Consider the following 26,264-nt stretch of genomic DNA (forward strand, 5'->3'; position numbering starts at 1 on the left):
TATAACCACCCGTGTCAGTTTCCAATGAGAGGGTCCTTCAAGACAGTGCTGTTTATTCCATTGGCCAGCTCTTACCCACAAGGAAGCTTTCTCTAGCTCTGCCCCACCCCTCACCTCTCCATTGCTCCGTTGTGTTTAGAGCAACCTAAGCCTCTAAAGGTCAGACTGAAGGATGGAGCCAGGCAGATCCGTGAGGCTGCATGCATGGAATGCCAACCATTGGGGACGTGGGCGATTCCCCGTGTGTCCTACAGGCAAAGGGTGGCCCACAAGCACAGACAGCTTCACTTTGAAGCTCATCTTGCATTTCCCCGCAGCAGGCAGTGGAGAGGATTGAAGGAAGGGTTCGGAAAGTGCTAGAGGAGTCTGAGATGGAGGATCCCCACATTTGGATCTCACCATCTGCTGGGCTGTGCCCCCTGGGACTGTGAGGAGGGAAGCCAGTGTGTGCATCTGGCTCCCAGGTTGGCTCCAAGGTGACACATTTCATTTCTTGCCATTGACCTGCTGGCTGAGGCCCCATTCACACCCTACTGGATTATGCTCCCACCCTGGAATGCCCTGGCTCTGAGTCCTGTCCATTCACTCTGCCATGAGGCTACTGAGTTTGGTAGGAATAGGGGGCTCTCTGCTTTCAATCCACATAGAATGAAAAAGATCCAACTGTTCTTGGCTCCACCCCTTCTAGGAAAATGCAGGTGTAAAAGATTTGTTTGACTGACATCTTCCAACCTGCTCACGGTGCCGATGCTACCTAACTGCTTCGAAGATCCCTTGCTACAGATCCTTTGGGGTACGCCTATACTGGAAATCTTTGGTACTAGGGTGTCTGCTGAGAACTCCAGAGAAAACAGGACACACTAAAACCCACGGCTTAGGCCTCCTGACCAGGAGTCCAGAGCCATGCAGCTCAAATTCTTGTCATATCCTCTAGTTTTGCCTTCTTTCAGATGAGCCTCCCTCTAAAAAAACCGAACAGGAAGAAAGGACCCGAGGGCTGAAGTCCTGGTAGAAGCACTGCCCTTAAGGGCTGGCTTTCTATTAGACGTAAAGCCCAGGGTGACTCAGGCTCGTCCTCCCTTCACCCAGCTCTGAGCTGTCTCCTCTCAAAGCCCAGTGTAGCCTGGTGGCTTCAGCCCTACCCTTGCTGATCAGCCCCAGGGCAGCCAATCCAGAAGTCCGTTTTGGTAAACAGAACACAGGGTGTTTCCAAGCAATTAGGAGCCAGCAGGCTTCAAAAGAGGGGCCCCGTGTAAACCAAGAGAAACATTGTTCATTCCTGGTGCACTGCACAGCCAGACACTTACATCAAGGTGTAGCCTGACTGCAGGTCCCTGGACCCCCCAGGTACCCTTCATCCTGCAAGTGGCGGTTTAGTCACATGCTGCCCTCACTGAACTGCTTTGCCTGGTGAGCAGCTATTTGTCGTGGCACCGTGGCTGTGTGGTGGATTGTGCTTGGCAGCAGTCTGATGCCCGGGGAGCATGCCAGCTGCCACTAGGCTGCAGGCTGAGCCTTGCTGTGCTGAAGACGGAGGAAACCACCAGAGCATTAAGTCCGTGAGGACTTCCTCTGTCAACAGAAACACACAGAAGCAGTGTTGAGACAGTGCTCTGTTCCTGAGCCTCAAAGTGCTGAGGCCGCCGATGTGGGCTGCTCGAAGTGCATGGTTAGATTTCAGCTCTGCTCCACGTCTTAAAGGGCTGTAGGTGTTTTGGTGAAACTGGTGAGGCATTGAAACCAGACCAGGGTATCTACCAGTGTCCTCTAAGAGCTCCATCCTGGAGACTGGAAGAGAGTCCTCATCCTCCCCTGGAGAGTGAACACAGGAAGTGGGCAGGTGGACTCCTGCAGCATCACACATCACGAGTGTCACACTACACACAGGGAGTAGCCACCAGGGAAAGAAACAAGCACTCGGACTCTGAGGGACGGAGTCTGTGCTGACGTGCTAGCCACCATGGCTGAGGTCTCTGGGCAGTGGCCCAGCAGCTACTGTGGACAGCGCTGCATGTCTGCTATGTGGGTTTTCAGGGGCAGCAGCGCCATCAGGCCAGGGGCAGTAGTAGGGCCAAGATAAAGATGCTTTCTTTCTTTAACCCTCTCAGGGGCTCAAAGGTACTCAAACCACAAAATTCCAGGGCTGGTCTATTGCAGAAGGGGACGGGGAGGGGCAACCAGCAGGTTGGTGGCAACAGCCATAAGGCCAGCTTTTCTGGAAGATCAAAGTGTTCTCTTCTGTACTGTCTAACACTGACCTGTTCCCCAACCATGTGCTGTGCTGTGCGTGCCTGAATGGAGCCCAGTGCTACCAGGGAACTGAGTGCTAAATTTCATTAACTTTTAATTAAGTTAAATGTAAGTTACACGTGCTCGGAGCAGCCACAGCAGGATTCGCGGCACAGACTTGCAGCTTAGGACAGACAACTTAAAGCAGCTCCTGAACAGCAATGCAGATGACACCAGTTCCTAAGGACTCCTCCTCAGGTGAACAATTAGACGCCACTGCGCTTTCCACTTGGGATGGCACCCTCATGTTTGATAAGAGCATGTGTACCCACATTCTATACTCAGCTTGTGCTTCAGAGACAAGAGCAGGGAGCCCCGAGGGCGGCCAGGAATGAGCCTGCTCTAAGACGAGGTTCTGCTAGTCTATGGTCATTCTTCTTTCCCGTTTTGCTCTAATGTGCTGTTAAAAGAACAAATGCTTCAGAAAAAAAAAAAAAAAAAAAACGCTTCAGCACTGTGTGAGTGACCCAAACTGCAGGGCAGGGCTGGGGGGCGCAGGGCTGAGCATCCTCAGCCCCCAGGCACGTGTGTGCCACGCAGACACAGGGTGAGGGGCTACAGAGCCGGCTTTATTTCTTCAAGTTGGAAGAGCTCAAGGAAACAGCACTGGGACACAGGGCTTCCAGTGGGAGCTGGGCTTTCAGCAGACCAGCTTTGTTTTGTTTTCCCCCAGATGATTCCAAACGCTAGAAGGTTCCAGAACCTTGTCAATGGAAGTTGATTCTTCAAACTCTGAGTAGGCATAGGGCAGACTCTTTTTGTTAGATCACTTTTTTCTGGCAATTTCTTGATCATTTGCTTTTTTCCTGTTGTCTTGTAAAGCTTTGGAGTTCATAGAGTTGGGCAGAGCAGACTTCTTCGTAGCTGTGACACAGCCAGGCAGAGGCCACCATTCACTTCAGCCAGATCCACTTGTCACCCACATCGGCATTGTACCCAGGGGCGTACTTGCGGCCTGGCAGCTGTTGGAGGAAAGGCACTAAAACAGTGTTTAGAGTAAAGACCACTTTCCCAACCCTCGGGGTTGGTCCCAGGGATATGGAGACAGGGATCTATTGTAATAAAGTAGCCTCGCCCACAGAAGTCCTGTCCAGGACAGTGACCCAATGTAGAAGATAAAGATTTTGGAGTAGGTCAATTCAGAGCCCGAATCTGGGCTTGGGTAGCAGCTGACCTGGTTAGCCCATCAACTCTCCTTCATTTACAAAACCAGAGCGCACTACTCTGGCTAGGCCACCCAAAGCCGCCACTGGCAGGAGGCAGGGTCAGCTTTCCTGTTCCCATGCCCTTGGGGCCAGCTCACCAGCACAGCCAGCTCTGCTGCCAGCACTGCCGAGTCAAGGTTTGATTCTCCAAGTGCTGCAGCCTGGGAGGGGCTGGCTCACCTATGCCTTCGCCACCAGGGCCAGCTCCCCTGTATTGCCCAAGAGAGTTACAGTTTAACTCCCCTTCCCTCAGTGATACAGCCAGTGAGGGGCAAAAGGGACCAGGAACCACCCCCACCCCCACATGACCTCATGGCAGATGAGTAGCAGGACCAGCTCTCCTCAGACCATCAACTCATTGCAATGGACATTTACAAGTGAAGATGTGCGGACAGAGGGATACTGTGGGATGAACTGTGACACACTGCAGCTTCCACCATGAGGTGTTTTCTATGCTGCTTGTTGTTGATGCTGCTTTGTGTGTTTTGTTTGATAGGGGGAGGCTGCAAGAGTCAAGGGTGGGTATAAGGGTGTAAAGAGAGATGAGTGGGACTGGGGTGTGTGAGGTGAAACTCACGAAGAATCAATAAAAAGTTTAAAAAAAAGCTACTGACTCACTCATGAATTTCCTATACTTATTCACTGAGGGCTCCCACCGCACCACTGATGCTCAAAATACTTGAGGAAGTAACTTTCTCTTCCGGTATCTTAGCTAATATTAATTTAGGGACCTAAGAAAAATCTTGAAAAGTTTTTTAGGCGATGGCTTATTTTGAAATATATTGATTTGAACCTTCTTGGAGATTTTTTTTTTCAGAATTTATTATTGTAAATACTTCAGATCATCTTTGTAAGTTTTAGTAGTTTGTTGTGTGGGTAACCATGTGTTCAGATATGTCTGTGGGCTCCTGTTTCCCCTTTTTAGGAAGAAAAAAAAAGAGGCTGTGGTCCCTTGGGGAGCCACTGAATTGCCCAGGCCTGAAGGAACATGGGCAAGAAGTCCTCTGGAAGCCATGGGCCTGGAGCTGTCACTGGGGTGAAAGGGTGAAGAGCTCAGCCTCCCTCTGCCAGCAGCCTTGTCCTTCCCTAGCTGATGGCACAGACAAGGGCACAGAAAGAACTACAGACAGACAAAGTGAGTGACAGGGACCCATCTAGCGGAACAGGAGGATGCAGCACAGTCTCAGGAGTAGCCTATCAGGACACTGTTTGTGGGCCGGCAGCTAGCAGGAGGCTTCTCTGCAGAGAGTAGGTGGAGAGTCTGAAATGGCCTCAGGCAAGGAGCATTGGTACAGTGTGCTGGGAGAAGCCACTGACACAGCCTCTCCAACGAGAGGCCACTCCTCCTCCCTTGCTGAACCATCCACATGGTTACGTTTGAGGAACAGAACACGCACACCCTTTAGAGGATTATATCTACACTGACTGTCACTGCAAACAAGGCGTCTCTACCTACTGGGTACAAGTTGGCATGGTGGCTTCACCAAGGCCCAGTTGGAAGCTTGAGAGGCAGTGGCAACTGTCACCTTGTTATACCAAGTGAAGCTACAGGTTGGTATTACACAGTGGCCAGTTGGTCAGTGTGTTCTGGGACTTCCAATCACCACTGTCCTGAATTTAAACAAGAGCAAGTCAAAACTAGCTGAAGAAACCAACCTGCTGAGCGCCACAGTCTACTAACTGCTTCATAAAAGCCACTCTCTGGAAATCTTAGGGGCATTTAGTTGGAGTATAAAATCTAGTGAGGGGTGCTCTGTTCTCAGGTTCTGGGGAGAAAGCACAGCACTTCAGCATACATAAAAGCACCCCTAAGTTCCCAGTATCTAACTGTGCTTGTCTGTGAGCAGGAGGCCATGTTGAATCTAAACCAACAATTAAGGTTTTGGGAGTTCCAAAGGAAGCCCAAGATCCAGCTGCCTCTGGGGAGGGCCCTGGGCAGCTGGCGACAGAAAGTCAGTCAGGACATTCTTCTGTCCCTCTATAGGATGCACAGGTATTTGTTTTTTCCATTCAGAATAAGTCACTTGCCTCGAGTACACAGCCATTCCGTCCACAGAGCAAGAACCAGCCCCTCCTCACACATGAGCACAAGAGAGATCTCAGTCTCCCAACTCTGGAGTGGGTCCTGTGTCCAAGTCCCTAGACAGCTCATCTACTGCCCCCGGTCTGAGGGTGGACCCGTGCTGCTGAGCCCTGCTGTGTCAGCCCCCATCCCACCTTACAATGCTCCCCCTTGCTGCGTGCTTCGGATAAACTCCCAGATACAGAACTGCTTGCTGTAGCGAAACAGCCTGAAGAGCAGGTGTGGAAAGCGCCCCCTCCATGGTTTAGCTTGACCGTGCGGAAGAGCTGGTCTGGATTACTGTGCGGAGGCTCAGGCAAGGGCGTAGACTCAGCACGGTCTCTCCTTAAACCCTAACCATGACACTGGGCTGCTAGGACCCTCCTCCAGGATCAGCCCTGGCCACTGACTGTCACTGCAAACAAGGCACCCCTAGCCACTGTGTGCAAGCTGGCTGTGGTGGCTTCACCAAGGTCTAATTGGGAGCCTGAGAGGCAGTGGCAAGCTTGTGGATACCAAATGAAGCTACTGAGTCTGGAGTCAAGCAACATGAAGGAAAGAGTTCTGAGAGTCGTACAAGGTGCCACAGCCTGTACATGCCAAAGCCAGCTTGAGTGCATACCCCAGTCTTCAGCGTGGACCCCACCCCTATCCTGACCATATCTTGGGTCAACTTGGAACAGAGCAGCCTCTAGGCCCTGGACTCCAGTGCTGGGGCCTGAGAACTTGAGAGCTGCCAGACTAACCATCAGCAAGTAACCGGAGCTTCCAACCTGACAGCTGAGACCCACGCCCTGTCTGATTCTGAACAAGCCACAGTGTAGAAGGTAGGGACTTGGAGTCTAGGCAGAGAGGAAGCTACAGAATTTGTTACAGGGCCACTAGTCTTTGGCTGAAGTCAATGTCCATGTGTGGCTGGACAACAGCCTCCAGGAGCTGTAAGCAGAACGAATCCATGGCTACTCATTGAAGGCTATGGGTCAGATGGGTGCCTACAGCCACTCCTCACACACAAGCACAGAGAGATTTCAGGCCATATTGTACCCCAAGCTATGCTAGAGGCACTGGAAATCTGGAACTCAGTGCTAGCAGGCTTAATGCTGATGTGCATGTAACTGCGCTGCAGCCAGAAAACTTCCAACACTTGTCTCAGAACAGACCAAAATCTAGCATTCCAAACCATGAAACTCACAACGTATGGCAGCCAGTGATCCATTTCCAGACACGTGAAGTGGAAACTATGACCTTCAACCAGAGGGAAAACCAGGCTGACTGAAATGACGAAGGCGACGAATTAGTGAGCAGGGATATTAAAGCATCCGTTAGGTAAGTGCTTGTTATGTTCTGGGAACAAACTGACAGATGACAGAAATGAGGGAGAACCGGAAAACAAAGGACAGGCAGGAGTTCCGAGGGTAAAAGTAGGATCCCTGAAGTATGATTCTATTGGTGGGTGTAGGGGTCATGCACATGTGCTCTGTGGGGGACTAGTGTTATGTGTTATGAAGGACTAGTCCTTCGGAGTCACTGTGCTGCCCACGGCAGGCCACACCCTCCCTGTCATTGCTGGGTGCCCAGGAGTACTGCTAGTCTGCTTTGTGGCCATAGGCTCTTCCCAGAGGCACCCTCTCTCACTGGATCACATGTCCTGATTTGTCCTCCTGCTGCCTGTAAGCCACGCCACGGGGTCCCTGCCCCTTCAGGCTGCCTTTCTCTGCTTTCTCCCATACTTCCTTGCTGCACCTTCAACACTCTGGTGTTTTCTGTTTTCTTGAAGAGCCAAATGAACACAATGGGACCCCAGCACATGTCTTAGCAGCGTAGAAAAGAGCATGAAGACGGGAGAGGTGACTCCAATACAGTAGAGAGAAAAGGCCACACAGCTCCAGGGACCATGAAAACCTCCGTCTAGTGCATATGTAAACAGAGTCCCCTGAATCGTCAAAAGTAATGGCTAAACCTTTTCCAAATGCTTTGAAAAATACAGCTATTACACCAAGAAATGCAGTAAACGTCTGCAGGATACAGACAGACGACCACAGAGACACATCACAGTGAAACCCAGAAAGCAAGCAGTAAATGGGCTTCAGAAATCCTGAAAGTAGCCAGACCCAAAAGGCTACAGGGGCACCAAGACTGAAGGAAAAATGACCAGACTTCTCACTAGAAACAATGCAGGTCCGAGGCACAGGTCTGCCATGTGTTGTGAGTGAGAAAGATCAAGTTAGAATCCTGTATCAGTTGAAAATACCTCACAGATTAAGTTGAAGTAAATATTTTTTAAGAAAGCCAGCCACTGGAATTGTTGCCATCAGACCCATATGTACAAACTGTTATGTTAGTCAGGCAAAACCTGGGTCCAAACCAAAGAATGGTGCACACTCAACATGACAACTCAGAGAGGAGACAGAAGTAGGTTCTTAAAGATAGATAGTTTACTATATCCTTTCTTCCAATCCATTCCTTCACATTGCTTCTAGAATGGCTTCTAGAAACAACATTATTGCCTTGCAGGAGACTTCTCTCCCCTTTTAAAACTTTCTAATTGGCTTACAAAATAGGAGGTTTTGATTTTTTCCCCCATAAACCCATTGCCTTTGTTAACTCTCCCATCCCATACCCTTGTCTTCCTTATTCTGGTTGGAACCAATCTGTGCCTGGCATCACTGTTTTCTATGTTCTCATCACTCGTGCTCTACCAGACACTTTCCCTTATAGGGTCCCTGATAGCCCCTTTCTAGCTCCTGGATTCTAAATTTGCTCCAAGTTAAGCACACAGATCTTTTTTTTTTTTTTTCTTTTTTTTCCGTAGCTGGGGACCGAACCCAGGGCCTTGTGCTTGTTAGGCAAGCTCTCTACCACTGAGCTAAATCCCCAACCCAAAAATTTATTTACTTATTATATATAAGTACACTGTAGCTCTCTTCAGACACACCAGAAGAGGGCATCAGATCTCATTACAGATGGTTATGAGCCACCATGTGGTTGCTGGGATTTGAACTCAGGACCTCTGGAAGAGCAGTCAGTGCTCTTAACCACTGAGCCATCTCTCCAGCCCAAGCACACAGATCTTTTTTTTTTTTTTTCTTTTTTTTTTTCGGAGCTGGGGACCGAACCCAGGGCCTTGCGCTTCCTAGGCAAGCGCTCTACCACTGAGCTAAATCCCCAACCCCAAGCACACAGATCTTAAGAGTCTAAACTGGATCCATACTCAAGAGAGAACACGTAGTGTTTGTCTTTTTGGCCCTGGGTGGGTCATCTCTGTTTTCTAGTTCTATCCATTTACCTTCAAATTTCATTTTTCCCCCACATCGGAGTACAATTGCATTCTGTACACATCACATATTTTTAAGCCATCCATCTGCTGACAAGACACTGAGAAGGCTGATTCCATTTCCTGGCTACTGTGAAAAGAACAGTGTGAACCCTGATGGGCCAGTGTCTTTGTTGTGGGATGTAACATCCTTTGGGGCTATCCCCAGGCTGGTAGAGCTGGGTCACATGGTTAGCCTATGTGCTGTTTCTTGTGGAAGCTCCACACTCATTTCCACAGTGATGCCCACACTCCCACCAACAGTGAACACGAGTTCTTTCCCCATAACCTCGACAGCATCTGCTGTCATTTGATTTCTGGATAATAGCCGTTCTAGTTGGGGTGAGATGGAATTTCAAAGTGGTTTCAGTGTGCATTTCCCTGATGGCTTAATTATGTTGAATACTTTCTAAAGTATTTATTAGCCATTAATATTTCTTATTTTGAGAATTCTCTATTCAGTTCCAAAGCCCATTTTTAAGTGGAACCGTTTTATTGAAGTTTCTTTACTTTTCTTCTTTTTTAAAGTTCTTTGTACATCTAAATGTTAGCCCTGTCACACGCACAGTTGCCGGGCATTTTCTTCCATTCTATAGGCTAAATGAAAATCCCAAATGTGAAATGACAATCCCAAATGTGAAATCCCCTTATAAGCTACTGGTCATGGGCCCCGGCATATATTTCCAGCATTCTTCTTGATGACCCACCAGAACTAAATGAAAGACACCATGCATCTTGGTTGCAAGATACAGAGAAATCAAGCTGGAACTTGGCCAGGTGGTTCTTCCCTGCCGGAGAGCTTTCACAGCTAGAAGGTGCTGTACAGACTAGAGAGTGAGAAAAGGCCTCAGTTCTTAAGATCTGGGAACCCTACAACTAAGAACAGTCTTTGAGACAAGATGTGCTTACACGTACAATAGTGGCAGCCCTATCAGAGGTGATCCACAAGTCTTGAAATACACTTGAGGGCTGCACCACAGGAGGTAATACATGCATACACACAAAGACAGACACACCACACACACGGACACACACCCTCACACACACACACATCTTTGCTCCCAAACTTATGGCTGGGATACTATAGGTCTTAGAAGGAACTTACTACTGTTTGACACGACACCAAACTGCCTTCTAAATACTTAGGATTTATACTCAGATAAACGCCACTAATGACTCAGAGAAGCTGCTCTGCGAGTGACTAACTGAATGCAAAGTCTCATGTCTGCTCTAGGTGCTAAGAATAAGTGATAGCTAAGTGCTCACCCTCAGAGGATTATTTATACACCTCCTCTAGGCTTAATTAGACAGCATCCTGGAAGAGGGAACTCAAAGAAGCAAAAGTGGGAAGAAAGGAAAAGGGCTGCAAACTGCTACCTTCAGGGCATGACCAAAAACATGCTCTCCGGGCAGCTTCAGTTGCCTGCACTGTGCCTACAAGAGTAAGCCGGTCAACAGTCAACCATGGATAGCCAAGAGACTCATGGGACCCTACCCAGCTGTGCTGAACTACAGGCTAGTGACAGATTCTAGAAGTTACCGACTTCAGGTGCATACCCATCGGTGATGATTCTGAACCCCTGCTCCCACAGTGAGACTCACAGCACCTGACAAGGCCCCCTGAAGGCAGCTGCTGACAGAGGTCAAAGACTTTGCTAGGGACAAATGCAGAGGCCATGAATGTCACTGTGACTGTGGAGTCACGCAGAATTAAGGGATGAAAGCAGCCGTGGTAAGCACGCGTGTCTGCGCGTTTAGAGTATTTGTGTGCCAGGCCAAAGGTCGGATGTGTGATAATGAATCTGGATTGGGAATGATCTCTGGTGCGCCTGGGTTTTCAGAGACAATGAGAACATGAGGGCTCTGACCTGTGAGTGGACGGTCCCTGGATGGACACGGAGGGTGACAAGATGCTGGGAGGTGGTAAAAAGTAGGAAGTGGGGAAGCAGGAAGCAGTGGTCACTGTGGACGGTTCTTTGGGAGGTATCTGTTCTCACTCCTTCCTCATCTCCCTTGCCTGGACGGACTGCTACCCCTGGAACTCCCAGAAAATATGTTTGGTTTGTTTTTTTTTGTTTTTTTTTTTTTTTGGTCAAGTACTTAGTTGCAGCTACAAAAAAAAAAAAAAAAAAAAAAAAAAAAGCAACTACTAGAAAGTCTTCTGAAATGACAGTGACAGTCTAAGCGTGGTTCCAGTGGGACAGCTAGGCCTCTGTGTAGGTGCTGAGCCCTGCCCCAGATCCCATTCTGTCCTCTGCTTAAGTCTCCTGTGACCCCTCTTCCCACTGCCACTGGCATCCAACTCTGTCTATCCAGTCACATAAACTCTTGTCTTGAATAACACTTTTCCCAAGGTTCACTGTAGACCCCGTGCAGTCGTCAAAGTATCATCCTGACCTTCCCAGAGTACCCAGGTGCATAGCTCCTGCACCCGCCTCCTTATGCCAGTTGCTCCTTCTCACTAGCCTCCTTGTTCCTCATGACAGGCGGCGTCTTGACATCCTCCTCTGAAGTGCTTGGGTGGACCCACTAGCCAGCTGCTAGCATTCCTGCCCTTCCCAGGAGTGGCATGAGGCAGTGCTGGCTCTCAAACAGCCATGACAGTAGTGCTTGCCAGTGCAGTATGAGCAGAGTACTAAGTCAGAGTTGTCTGAGGTTTGAGCACGGTGGCAGAAACCAGTTCTGCTTCCCAAGAAGTGCCTTGGTGAAAACTGCAGATTCCCAGGCTGTCGACAGCTGGTAGGAAACGGACTGAGGGCCTCATGCATTCATCTCTGAATCATCCACAGAGTAGTTTCCAGTGGGAAATGCTGTGATAGTCACTGCCGTCTTTAATAGCAAAGGGGATCCTGCCCCTAAGAAGAAAGTCATTTGCTAGGCTTCACTTCAAGCCGTCTCTTAAAAATAAAAGCAACATAGTTTCTTTAAAAGACAAAGGAAACTAACATTCCTCTGCATGGCCATACAGTTCTTAGTCAGCAAAGAGGAAGCCTGAGGAATACACAGGACTTCTGAAAGAAGGAGACAGAGCAACTCTGCAGAGGACAAGTGCCAGGCGATAAGGTTAAGGTCCTCAGTGGCAATGCTGATCATTCACCCCGACCCTCACCACCTCACCAACGCCCACCCAAGACTGCACTGCGGGTCCTTACTCTGTGACTAACACCACCTCACCAATGCCCACCAGAGACTGCAGTAGTGGCTCAGGAGTAGCAGCAGTGAGGCACCAGACAGAGCTTCTGGAAGAAGTGCAGACAGTAGGGATGGAATCTACAGCAAAGCCCGGTTAAACATGCTCTCTCAGGCAGGATAGGCTGCACATCAGGCCTCACGGAACTCACACATGGCTAGCCCACAGCTTGACATCAGAATGGACTCTGGTGGTCTGCCTTCACTTTAATGCTGACCAGAAGGTCTCCTACCTTTACATTCTTAATAAAATACTATCAAAAGTGACAAATAACAGCCACAGTGAGAGAATACGTGAAACAAAACACAGGGAGCACCTGCCAGGGGACAGAGAGATGACCAAACAGCAGAAGGGAGCCAGGCAGTCCAAGAAGACCCAAAAGGCACACACTGCAGTTATCAGATTGCTCTAGCACAGATTAAGGTTCAAAAATGTATGGCAAAATTATTCTGTAAAGTTGAAATTAAAGTGTAAACTTAGAAACAACAACAACAACAACAACAACGACAAAGATCATGATTAAAATTAAAAGCTCAATGAGCAGGCAGGGAGAAGAGCTGGGAAGCCCATCCACCAGGAGCTAGGAGGACAGCAGCAGAACAACATGTGTGGGCTGATGCACACTGCCAAATGGCCATAAGAGATGAGCACAGGCCCAGCACAGTGTGAGAAAGACAACCACCCTTAGGAGCCTGAGGACAGCCAAGAACTGACTGAGGAGACCAGCTAGAGGGACAAAGGACTTCATGGACCCCACGCCAAGTGATGACATAGGCAGGTAGCCTGGCCCCCAGGTGTGCATAACTTTCTTGGTGAAGCTCAAGAGTACATGAGAAAGCAGACAAAAACCAGACCTGCAAGAGAGATGAGAAGCATTCATCAGAGAAACAGCAAGCTGCTCTTTAGAACAGGGTCAGAAGCCTAAGATGCTGAAATTCAGACTGGTTAAAAGAAAAATAAGCTGGAAATTCAGAATTCTCTGCCCTGTGCAATTTATTTCTTAAAAAACCAAAAACAGTCTCCTTTCCTTCCAAGTTTGACCTAAAGCATCCTGTAAGGCTAAATAGGACATTGACTCCCTAAAACTGGGGTGACAGACATGGGTAGGGTTTGAAGTACACCACGGTAACGGAAGGGGTGGGGGTAGGCACAGGGCTGCTCACAGGTTTGGTCCTGTAGGTGCTGACAGGAAGGATGTGACAAGGACTAAACAGTCACCTTCAGCCGGGTAGAGGAGGTGGGAGCCTGAAACTGCTAAGGGCTCATGAGTCTCAACACCCACAGATGAACATACAAATGATTCACATATGGGGAGATGGCTTCCTTACAGCAGGTGCTGAAGATGTGGAAGGGACACAGAAAAAGAACAATTAGGAAACCATCAAAGTGGCAACTATGTAGTTAAGAAAATCAATGGATGCAGAACTTTGGTATAAAAATCTGTCAGAAGAGCATGTTTGCAGTCTTAGCGCCCTCCAGAGCTTCCTGATTTTGAAGAGTGAAGGAGTCACAGAATATTTAGTCACATGACCAAAGGGCAAGGTTAAGCAACTATAGGGCCAATGAGAATCTATATGGTCTAGGAAGTGGAAATGAGTTCTTTGATATTCCCTCCACAAAAACTATAGCCTGAATCTCACCCACAAACCAGACTGAGGGACAGTCAACAACTGAGTACCCTGTAGTCTCCAAAGGCCTGGTGTTCCTAGCTCATTTTGCCTGCATGTATGTTGGTGTACCATGTGTATGCTTGGTGCCAGTGGAGACACAGGAACGCACAGAGTCTCCTGCAACCAGAGTTATAAACAGTTGTGAGACAGCTGTGAAGGCTAAGAACTGAGCCCAGGCCTCCACAACAGGACATGCTCTTAACTGCTGAACCATCTCTCCAGGCACTATTATCATTTTAAAAAGTTTGAAGTATTTCTCCCAAACAAATTTAAAAATAAAGTAAAAATAAATGAAGATCAAATACAAGTCACTTTAATTTGTTGCAGCAAAGTCTTCCTGGGAATGGTCCTAAGCAGAAGTGGAGTCACAAAAAGAGTGAACCGCAGCAGGCAAGTGTTAGGGGCTTCCCTACCTTGATCACCTCTGTCTCACAGTCCTTAGAAGGACTTGAGGGACTTAAAATGTACAGAGAATTAAGACACATTATCACAACAGCTCACCGGAGGATTGAGCAAACAGGACTCAACACAGTCTGTGACTTTACGCTGCCTGCAACAGGAGAACCACCAATATTAGACTCAAATATATCAAAGTTGACCATTTTAACTACCAGATTCATCACTACAGTGGTCAACTAGTAACATAATGGTGACCAGTTGGCAGCAGAGGGACATACATGAAAGCCAGAAAAAAACATAATCCCCAAAAGGTAAAATAAAAGAGAAAGCAAAAAACTTAGGGCAGGTCAGAAAGAACTATGAGACAGCCCATGTCCAATGTAACAGGGTAAATATTACCAAGGCTCAGAATAACTAGAGCCTTTTTGTTTGTTTTAATACCTTCAGGTAACCAGAGGGAGGCTGATGTGAAAGGGAACAGAAAATAAATCCTGGGCAAATACTAGCTGAAGAAAGTCTAAGATGCTGGAGCAGCATTCAGAAGCAGAACCCTGAAGGCAAGCTCTGTGAATAAGGATACAGCTGGTCATGTCACAGGCACGGCAGGGAAAGCACTAACCTGGTCAACCTCTGGGGCCACGGCTGTCAGAGGGAGGCAGGTCCAGCAATGCTGTAGACCCTCCTGATGCAGCCGACAGAGGGTGGACTGGATCCGAATGAGGCTACTACTGTACGGCAGAGGGAGGCAAGGAGCGTGGATCTGGATGTATGCTTGTGTACCATGTGTATGCTTGGTGCTCCCTACCTGCCATAGGGAGCGGCTGTATCCACTCAGGTAAGATGCCAGTCTAGACACAGACCGTGAAAAGGATGTGCTCCCAAATTTATATGGGGAATACAATTATTTTCAATTTGTTTAAAAGAAAATATTGAGTCCTTTAAGCAAGGGAGAGGAGGGGGGAAACAAGTGGCCACGCTGAACCCTTAATCCAAGCTTCCAGTGGTCTACAGCCTCTGCTGCTCAACTGACAGGAGTCCTGCAGCTGCCTCCAGATGCTGGCCATGTGTCACTTCCAGGTGAGCATTTCACTTTCCAGTAACCAACATGCCGTGGTAGACCATGGACAGAACACTCTTCCCATCCCAATATGCTGCTTGGTGCAGGCTACCATTCTTGTTAGGCCCCTGACCCTGCCTACACAGCTGGAAATGACAGCAATGGAGGAACAAAAGACTTGTGAAGAAGATGTGTAAATTAGAGAAAGGCACGGGGAGAGGTAACTGCTATCTCTATGTCTGCATGAGCTCTGCCGCCTTTGCTGCACTGTACCACGTGGCTGGAGAACATTCCATAGAAATGTACGGTGAGCCTTAGATGCACTGTAAGGAGTGAGGTGACATCAGACATAGCTGTGCAATTGGAGCTCTCAGCTAAAGAATGGAGGGCACTTGTCATCAGGACAATGCACCCAGAAGGTTACTGGATCTGGTGCCTGTCTGAAGATTCACTGCTTTATCACTAGAACTGAGGGGGCAGCAGCAGACCAATTCTTCACAGAATCCCTGACTTTGCTGCCATAGTAGGGCTCACCTCTCTGAAGCTGTCGTAGATCCGGCTACCCTGATGAGCTCCAATAGTGATTTCTGGGAGGTAAACCGGGACGGTCGTGTAATTCAGCACTTCTCTCTTATCCTGGACCCTGAAAAGTAAAACAAACATGGATGACGACAGCCATCAAAGTGTGGACCATCAAGCAGATATTTTTGACTCTTTACATATTCACAGGGTCTGGAGAGATGGCTCAGTAGTTAAGAGCACTGGCTGCTCTTCCACAGGATCTGGGTTCAATTCCCAGAAACTGCACAGCAACTCACAACTGTCTATAACCCCAGTTCCAGGGGATCTGCACCTTCACACAGACTTACATGCAGGCAAAACACCAATGCACATAAAAATAAATAAATTTAAAAAACAAAGCAAAACTAAGATAAATGCTGTTCTCAAGAAGGTATTTTCAAAGCACCACTTCTTTTGAAGATCTCTGGGGCATGAAGCTCTTCTGCTGAAACAGCTCCAGACCTGAGGGAGTTCTGAGAAGCCCTGATGCCTTCAGATAGTGGGCTCTGGATGAAGGGTTTGGGAAATGGGAAAATGGAGCCGATGTGTGCTACACACAATAGCAGGGAGAAATCTACCAGCAGATGGCAGGTCCCCACAGTATGCACACTATGCCCTCATTAGAAAGATAACGTCAATCCCAGTGGGGAGGCACTGCAGTGTCTTCCACAGGTACTAATGGTGATGTGACAGCACCACATGGCCTTTGCTAGGTAGCACCTGGGGCCATACTTCTCAAGGGTCAGCTTCATTTCTGGTACTAACAATACCAACTGTAGGCTTCTCCCCTTACTTTACCATTTCACTCTGCTGATTCAAGAATGTTTATACAATTCTTACAGCTCATTCTCTCCAAAGTTGAGCTCAACATAACCGCTATGCTTGAAGAGACAAACTTTTAAGCACCCCTCCCCCCCATTAAGTCTGGGTATAGTCATGCAGGCTTAAAGTCTGTGAATGCTAGAAACCCTAATACTAGGGAAGCTAACTCAAATAAACTACCACAAGTTTGAATCCAGCCTGGACTACCTGGCCAGACAACTGAGGGGAAAAGGCACTAAAGCTTTTCTTATTCTTATAGCTCGAGAAATAAAGTAATTATTTTCAACAGATACTACTTAACCACACCTCAGTTGTAAAGGCAACAGAGGATGTTTCTTGCCTGCAGTTTCCAGGTATAGATTCTATAATTGTATCTGACTCCTGGTGGTTGGACCTAGGAAGTATCCAGGCTCACTCGGTAAATCTGCAGACAGCCAGGTCCCCACACAACTATAACCACCCAAGAGGAATGCATGGTGCATGGTCCACTGGTCATGCTTCCACAAGAAAGCACAGGGAAATGAAGACTGTGTCAGGCTGAACTTTGTGGGTGGCAGGAAGATCAGAGTCTAGTGTCTTAGCACAAATGAGCCACTGCACAATGGTTCAGTGACTCAGGTCCCCCAAGCACAGCTATCAGGTAGCCCTGCCTGCCCGTCTTCCCATGTGGTCTGCACTGCTTTAGGTCACACAGTCAAAGATTAAGATTGCTTTTCTTAGTTTTCATATCCTATCCAGTTGCTTTTTTTCTACCAAAAGAAAAGAAACCATTTAAAAGCAGCGGAAACCTGGGAACAGTGCAGTTGGTAAGGACACAGTAGCTGTGCTCCGTAAGCTTACTCTGATTAGCTGCTGGATGAGATTCCACAGCGCTATAGACGGTCGCCGGCACTACTGCTAGCACTCCCTCACCACAGCTACCAGACGACAACCTTCTCACCTCTTCTTGACTATCCAGTAGCATATGCACACAGCTCTCTACTGTGACACACAGAATTACTCTGTACCTGCTAGTGTTTAATTTTGTCAAAAGTGGTAACAAAATATTTCCACTAAAAATGAAGTACATAGTAAATGTTAACAAATATCAAAGGGAGGTGTCCGGGAAGTACGTGAACTACAGAACAACAATAGAACAACAGCGCCATCTATGTTTAATTTGCCAAAATTACAATTTACACATGCCCCAAAAGAACAAGAAGGCTTTAAAAGTAATCCGTTCTCTACCTTCCTTAAACCTGGAGAAGCAACTCTTAGCAGGGCTCACAGGAATGAGCAGAGACACAGTACACCTCAGCACATACTTGTCGGATAGGCTAGAGATAACATCCCTGATCAGAGATAATGAAAAACCAAAGGCACTGGGAAGCCTTCTATGACTCAGAACACAAAGGCGATAAGGAGTTCTGCTTATACAATACATTCTTGGTTCAGCACTGCAGATAGAAAAACCCAGCTGAGAACAATGCTCCAGCCACACCAGTGTCCAACTGTGCTGTAATGGAGTACTCCAGGCTGGCTGAAGTACCACGGACAGACAGACAGCACCAGTGTCCAACTGTGTTGTGATGGAGTATCCCGGGCTGGCTGAAGTACCATGGACAGACTAAGCAGAAGTGCTGAGCAAGACAACAGAAAAGAATAGAACAGCAACTAAGGTTTTATGGTTGAATATTTCTCCAAGAGGGGAAAGCTCACGTTTCTCCCACCTTCCACAGTCTGTTTACTTCCTCCTGAGCTGCACTTCTGCCTGAAACTATGTAGAGAACTTGCATCTGTTGCCACAGTACTAGATCTTCCAGCAGCTGCAATGGGCCTGCCTCATGGGCAGCAGGTGGGGCTGGGAGGTTGGGGAGGGGGATGGGTGCAAGGACAAATGTAACTGAAATTAAACAGAAATGTTCTAAAGCAATAATCTGGTCAAGTTCTGGAGCAAGTAAGTATAACTGGCAAGTGGCATGTTTACAGTAATTGTCTCAGAAAAACAGATCGTAATTTTCACTCAAGAAATTAAGATCAACAAAATTACCATTGAAAACTGTTATGAAACTGAGGAGAGGACACAACACGGGGAAAGGATAGCCACAGTAAATGAAATAAAAGCAATTAATTGGATGTTGTAACTCACAAACTCTGGGAAAATTACAGGACACAGCTCTATACCCTGATAACCATATAACTAAGTAATTACCAAAATTATGATTTTTAAGCATGGGCCAGATCAACACGTGTTTCAGATCACATTTAGAAAATGACATGGTATTATCTGTGGGAGGTCAAAAGCCAGAAATATTCCCTAGTCTCAGCGAGTCTGTTTGGATCTCAGACAGTTCTCTTCCCTAATGCTAGCTTATGCACTCTGCTCAGTATACCTGATCCTAAAAAGCAAGGATCACAAGACATTTGTGTGACAAACCCACAGCATTAAGAGGAGGTGTCATGGTGGTAACAAGGCAGGCTGTGAAGAAATGAAGTTCAACACTGAGATTCAGATTCCTGGGTGCTAGACCAGGACAGAGGTTGCAATTCCTGAACGAACGCTGGAACAGAAGGTCAGTGCTTTGGAGCACTCTTTATAAAGGGAAAGAGGAACTCTCTTAATTTAAAAACAAGCAAATAAAACAGACCAACCTCTGGAGGGCACTTGGTAACTGACCAGGAGCAGAGGTCCAATGAGGACATCAAACCACGACAGCAGAGAGCAACGGGGTCAGAGAGAGAGCGCAAGGGAGTAGATTACTTCAGAGTAGACTTTGGGGGAAAGAGAGGTTAGCATGACTGGAGGGGCCCTACTTAGTACTATAGCCCCAGACTCAATCCAAAGCACATGGCAGAGTAAGGCAAGACAGGCAGAGGCTCCGTGAGTCACAGCAGCTCCACTTCCTGGAGTCCTTCCTGACAAACATCTCATGGCATCTCCAGCAAACCAGCCTTTACATTTTCAGCTTCATGCAATGAACTTATATGGCCTCCTGTACTCTTAGAGCAGTTTTCATGCAGGGACTCCCCTGCTACACGCTGCTTGGACTCAGCTCTCTGAAACCATGGAAGAATTCCTGACTCCTCAGTTCTTGTGTATTTCATGCCTCTAGAGCCAATACCATTTAGATAACACTGCCAAGCTCAGAAGCCAGCTTGGGATAGCCCCTCACACTGCCCAGCTCAGAAGCCAGCTTGGGATGGCCCCCCTTTGCCTTTGACCACACTGGTATGTTGAAGCTTTCTAGAGAAACCACTCAAGCTTCCTCCTAAGGTGGGAGCTTAGCTGGATGAGGTTGTGCCCTGGCATATTAGTTCTCCAATTAGGAACAGTGGACTCTCCTTTAGCTGATCTAAGGACAGAGATGCCTTGGCTGTAAACATTAAACTTCCTAGTGCTTTTTTCTCCAAATTATGTATGTTGTTACTTCTTTCTGTTCCATTTGCCCTTTTTCAGTGTAGAACTATATATGGGTTACCAATAATAATCAAACCACTCAATGCTATGCTCTCTTGAAATTTCCTCTGCCAAAGAGATTAGTCTAATTTTTAATAGACTTAATTAACTTCAAGTAAGTTCTCAGGACAAGGGCAGAAGGCAGCCAGATTCTTTGCCAAGATATCACAGACTAGTTGTTAGTAAACTCCATACATGAGTATGACCCTCAGTGCTACTGACTTTCAAGTTCTAACTAGAAGAGTCCATTAAGTTCTGCTTACAAAGTTCAACTACTTTACTAATCCAAAACACTGAAGCCTTCCAGGTTCCTTAAAACAAGTTCTTCACAGCAACAGCCTACTCTCTAGTACCCAAACTTCTAGGACAGCAGGGAATAAGGCCATAGAGTCAGGAAGCAAAATTTTTCTTACTGGGATACTAGGGGTGACAGTGAGAGTGAGTGGAATCATTCTCATTTCCATTCCCTGAGACCTAGACTGGCTATAGGGGAAGCATTACAATAGACTGAATGCTGATTCAAAGCACATGCTACCTTCTGGAGAACCCTAAAGGGTAGGGAAACCTTCACAGTGAGCACCACTATGGGCAGTGTACATGGTTGGACATTTTACTTGGAAGGAGAAATTGCCGGATGCGTGATTGTCTGTATATTGATTTATGGGCTGTGGACAATATTTTGGCTGGATGGTCAGGGCTACAGGAGGAGGCAACTGCTTCCTTCTGCTTGTCCTAATTCTTGCTGGCAAGTCCATCTATCCTGTTGTTGCAGCATTCATGCACCAATGTTAGAGACAACTTGTTCAGGATTCTAATGTACACCTAAGACTCTAGGATCCTTCAGACCTTCGGCACCAGACGGGGACTAGAGAGAAATCCAATCTCGTGGCCTGAACATCTGCCTGCCAGTCTCAGCCCCTCCTGGGTGAAAGAGCTATTGCTCGATTATCACAACAGAACCAATTTAATAAATCACACTAACACACACACACACACACACACACACACACACACACACACACACACCCCATTCAAGGGAGGATAGCAAACTCTAAGGATATAAAAAGCACAGTAATATCACACAGCCTCCATGTTTCCAGCCACACACTTTCCGTAATCCTCTCTGTAGACACAGCTGTTACGTCACAATGCCTAAAGAGTACTGAGAAGGAAGTCTCCACATACTCAGCAGTCACAATATTTAAAAAACAAAACAACACAAAACTACAACAACAACAACCTTGGCTGATGTTGTGGCTAAAGCAGGCTAACTGCCCATTTCTTAGATGACAGTGACAACATACTGAGGTGACGTCTTGCGTCAGCATGGAACGAGGCCAGCAGTGCTGTGAGGGACAGGTGCACCCGCTGTCAGCCACCTGCCCTCCCGTGGAACAGCACTGGACCCAGATGACGTGGAAGGACAGGAAACACAGCAACTGAAACTGTAGGGTTTCTAAAGTATGAAATGATAATACAAAGTAGAATATATAAAGGATCAGCTGAATTCAGAGATGGGGAAAAAAACCATGTAATAAGTAGAAAGCACAGACTATGGAGAAATGGATTCTAAGAGGACTGCTTATTTTACTATAGAAGGTCCAAGTATAGAAGATACAACTGTCAGACAATATGAAGAAACAAGACCTAACTACTTGCTGAGTAGGAAAAATGACTTAAAATTGAGATTATAAAAGTAAAAGAATGGACAAAAAGATGCCATGCCTCTGCTGAGAGCAGAAGTCTCCTTAATATAACATTTCAGACTGAGGAAATTACAAAACAAAGGGAACCAGCGGGCACATGCAGATGAACATTTTCTAATTAGAAGACATACTTGACAACAACAATTGAAACACAGAGAGGGCAAAATAAAAGGACTCAATGGAGGCCTGGGAGGCACTGCTTGGGCTTTAGCTCCCTTTCAGAGCTGACAGATCCCACAGAGGGCACAGATGACGCAGTCACCACAGGCCTCGGCTCTATCAACAGGCAGGCTCAGCATCCCTGTCCCATAGCAGAACCCACACTGTCTGCTCAATGGAGCATGTGCCAAGGCAAAAGGCATGCCAGCCAGAAAGACACCTGAATGGAGGTGAAAGAAGAAAAACAGGCAGAATGTTTACAGATGACAGTGGGGTTTGGGGATGGGGGGAAGAATGTTAGGTGGGAATAACAGATATAACACCAAATAACGTACTCCTAAATCATGTGAGACAAGGAAAGACTCAACAGAATTCTGAAAATATTTTACCTTCGTGAAACTAAGAATATTCTTTATCTGATGTGTAGGCTGCAGGAAAAGCAGTGCTAAGGGAAACTGAATGGACCTGGGCTTTGAGGACAGAGGGTCTAACTGAGCTGTCTACTCTGGGATGAAGAGAGCTGCGAGAACAATGAAAACCATCACTTGAAAACAAAGCTGTCAACGAACACCAACAGCTGGCCATGTGACAGTCACCAGCAGCAGAAGACTCAAAGCACAAAGCAACCAGGAGTGTAAATGAGATTTAGAAACTGCACGCCAAGGCAACTCTTTTCTCTGGAACAAAATGGTGGTTTCCTTTGATTTTTACTTAATTATACTGCATCACTGTGTATCTATGTGCACACATTCATGTTCTTGTATGTGTGCAAATGCATGTGTGCATGTTTATGTCTCTAATGTGTACAGAGGCCAGAGCGTAATTCTGAGTCTTCCTCATTCTCTCTCAATCTTATTTGAGATAGGGTCTCTTACTTAATGAATTGGCTTGACTGGCTGGTCAGCAAGCAAGGCCCAGGGATCCCTCTGCCTCCACACAAGCATGCACAACTAAACCTAGATGTTCATGGGGGTGCCTAGAATCTTAACTCAGGTTCCTTACTAGTTAACTAGGTTATCTCTCAACCCTAACTGTGCTTCTTTACAGATAAGATATTCACTACCAAGTTTCTACAAAATAATCTTGCAATAAAAGAAAACAATCAGCAGTTATACAGTGTACTTATCTGCACAGTCTGCCCAGTAACAATTCTTATGCTCAAAGAAAGTAACCTGCGTCCTGGAAGTCGCTAGCATATCCTCTACTGAAATACAAGGCACCCAACTCTGCCTATGAGCCCTCAGTGGGTGACCTGCTCAGGATGTACCCATGGTCCAACAGAGGGCTGCAAGCTTGCTGACAGACACAGTGGTAACAGACAATGGGTCTCTGCTACCTCAGAGACTCGAGGTTCTCTGTGTGTTAAGTTAGCTGGGAAGCTCCCCGAGGCTACTTTTGTACAGAAGTTTCTCTGCTATGTGTGATGCAGGAAGATGTTCCCAGCAGTCCTAACTGGAGGGAGGAAGCGAGTGGGGGCTGAATGACCGAGGTGCATGTATCTTTGCAATGAAAGGGTCTGAGGAAGCAGGACTCAGCCCTGTGTCTGAAGCTGCCCAGGGTCAGACTTGGGAGTGGCCTTTACAACTCAATGGTTCCATGCTCTAGTGTACTTGCATCTCCCACGAGATGCTAAGAGCAGAAATTTTATTTGCTCCTAAAGTCTTTCAAACTAAAACCAAACCTGGCAGAGTAGAAGCAAAATAATGACAGGAAGGGGACCTTTTTTGATAATGACAAACCACTACACATGAGCCCACCAAGAGTTGTTCAGAAGGAAAAAGGGCAAACACATCAGCCCTGGCTGGCGCAGTTGACAACTAAACTGAAGTGTTCATTACTTAAAAACTGTCTGCGCGCAGCGTTGACAACTAAACTGAAGTGTTCATTACTTAAAAACTGTCTGCGCGCAGCAGTGTGTACACCCAGGAGTACTTTGTTCCCGCACCAAAGCTCCCCGCTGACTCACAGCATCCGCAGGTTGTGAAAGGTCCGATCATCCTGTTTAAGCCAAGGTCCTTTGTTGTAGTTAAGGTACTCAATGTCCTCTACCACCTAAAACAATAGAAACAGAGAGGCCCAGCTCAGAACTGTGAATGAGGCAGCACTGCAAGTTTACAAAGCCTTGGCAGAATCACACAAACCAGGAAGACATACAAATGAAAGAAGAACAAAACGGTGGCACTTGAGTGGGTTCAGCATGAGCCTGCCTCATCAACATCCCAAAACAGCAAAGGGACAGAAGCTGCCTGAAGACGGAAGGCAGGAACAAAGAGGAGAGCCAACACTAAAGACAGTACCCTTATCTTCCCAAACAAGTTCCTTCTGGAAGGGAAGACAGCCACACAGGCAAGCAGAGGAACCTGAACACCAACATATGCTTGGGGAGCCCAGGCCTCCAGTCCTGCCCTTCAGAGGCAGAGGCAATCTTCCCACACTCACTGCTCCTCCAGAACATGCCCAGCTCCAACCTCACTTAAAGGCCCAAGGTACATTATTCTAAGATAAATCATCTAAACATACGTCTAAACACCAATCAAAGGTACAAAAATAAACTGAATATGAACAAGTTGGTGTTGGTCCAGGAAGGTAGTGAAACTAGCCTTTTAGTCTAGGTAGGACAAGCCAGGAACTCAAAAGAATGCTTACAGGAGGAAGCAGCAGAGCCACTCTAGAGTACAGCAGAGCTCACCAGGTCCCCTTCCTCCTGCCCTCTGCTCAGAGGAACTGATCCCTCAGGCGGCCCACACACCTCTGCAGGTCGGAGGAGGAGCCTGAGCTGGCACTCACGTTTTGAATTTCTATGCTTCTTATTGTTTACTAACCCTTTCCTGACCTTCACTTCTGTTTGACATTAGGTCTTGCTATGTAGCCCTGGCTAGCCTGGAATTCACTATGTAGACCAGGCTGCCCCACACTTGCAATAATCTTGCTCTGCTTCCCAAGTTCTGGAACTACGAACAAGCCTCGGCCTGTTTGCTGGTAATTGAAGCTTTAGATACAATGAATATGAAGCAGAACTCAGGGATGGGGTCTGGGGTGGGGTATTAGTTCTTGTTATTGTTAACAGAGTCTCATTATGCAGCCCAAACTGGTCTTGACTTTACTGTGTACTTCAGGCTGGCCTCGAACTTGTTTCTGCTTTTTCACCAAATGGATATTTATTTACCTTAATACCATTTAAGAAATGACCTTTCTCCTCTTATTTCACTTTTTAATTATTATTATCTTGAAGGAACTCTGAGAAAACTAAGATAGTGGTAGTCTTCCCGCACTGTTCTTGGAGTCTGGTGAACCAAAGCAAACTCGCGCTGACTGGATGATCCGTTATTCCTGCACTAAGGACGCAATCTTTTCCGTACGCTTCTGAAATGGGAGCGCAGATGTCCTGAATTACTTTTTGTCAGAATTTTCTTGGTTGTTACTCATTAAGCTCCCTGAAAACTCCATCAAGACTAAGTAGAATTTCACAAAATGCAGACTTAAGGAAAACGGTTCTCTTTAAATGATAAGCTTTTCCTCTACACTAATGCAAGGTTCTGTCATGTTTTTTGATATAAGTCCCAGGGCATTTAGCATCTCTGTTGTCTATGTTAGGATCATGTCCACCAGGCTGTTTTTATAAAGAGTCAAAGCTTCCTAGCTCAGGGAGGATGACGAGCAGGGCTCTTGGGGTAGATTTTGCCATTTGATTATGAAATGCCAATGCTTGTAAACTAGTAGGCATCAAATCCCATGTGCTCTGGGGAACCCTGTGTATCAAGCTGTGGGCTGGCATCACCCCACCTTGGTTGAGTCTTCAGCTTCCCAGGAACTGTACACCAACACCTCGCATATCTCACTGTAAGACAAAATGAGAGCACATGGTCAGCATTTCCAGGTAGACGATCTGTACAAATGCCCAGCAACCGCTAGAGCCCCTTGCTCTGACACAAGCGTCCCCCCATCTGTGACCTGGGTGTCCTGGAATTCGGAGGCAAAGATCACTCACTTCATTTTGTTTTTATTCGTAGATTTAAGTAACAACACCCTGAAGGTTTTCAGTATCAAACAATCTGTTAAACACTTTAGGCCAAGGGCAGAGAGCCTTGGAGTGAGGAAGGCACACGTCCCTCATGCTTCAACATAACAGGGATGGAAGACAGCCCGTCTGGTGGCGCTGACCCTAACTTCGCTGAAGGATGTGCACTCAGAGGACCTACAGGGCTGTGTACTCAAGCTGAGTGTTCTTTCTACGTATCTCCTTACTACCTGAGTAAGAATACACTGGACTTTAGTGCTAAGATTTGCCATGGACTTGAGCCCAGATTTATTTTTAGCACTAAGAATTTCAAGGATATAACAGGAGGGGAAAAAAATTAAAAGCAAAAACAAAAAACAAAAAACCCTACCCAAATA

The 26,264-nt window shown here is 47.0% G+C and overlaps 1 protein-coding gene across 5 annotated transcripts in view; it reads right to left on the reverse strand.

Moving 5' to 3' along the window:
* Positions 1-2,320: 2,320 nt before the first annotated feature.
* Positions 2,321-26,264, reverse strand: part of Ndufa10 (NADH:ubiquinone oxidoreductase subunit A10) — a 35,526-nt gene continuing 11,582 nt past the window's right edge. For 3 of the 5 annotated variants that reach the window (XM_063267707.1, XM_063267706.1, XM_039084195.2), the window contains 4 exons: positions 25,653-25,707; positions 23,836-23,921; positions 15,720-15,828; positions 2,328-3,251 (listed from right to left, as the gene is read on the reverse strand). In XM_063267707.1, coding sequence (XP_063123777.1) covers positions 3,183-3,251; positions 15,720-15,828; positions 23,836-23,921; positions 25,653-25,707 — 319 coding nt within the window. In that variant the 3' untranslated portion in view covers positions 2,328-3,182. 5 annotated transcript variants of the gene reach the window in all.

Source organism: Rattus norvegicus, chromosome 9, assembly GCF_036323735.1.
Source record: "Rattus norvegicus strain BN/NHsdMcwi chromosome 9, GRCr8, whole genome shotgun sequence".
NCBI lineage: Eukaryota > Metazoa > Chordata > Mammalia > Rodentia > Muridae > Rattus > Rattus norvegicus.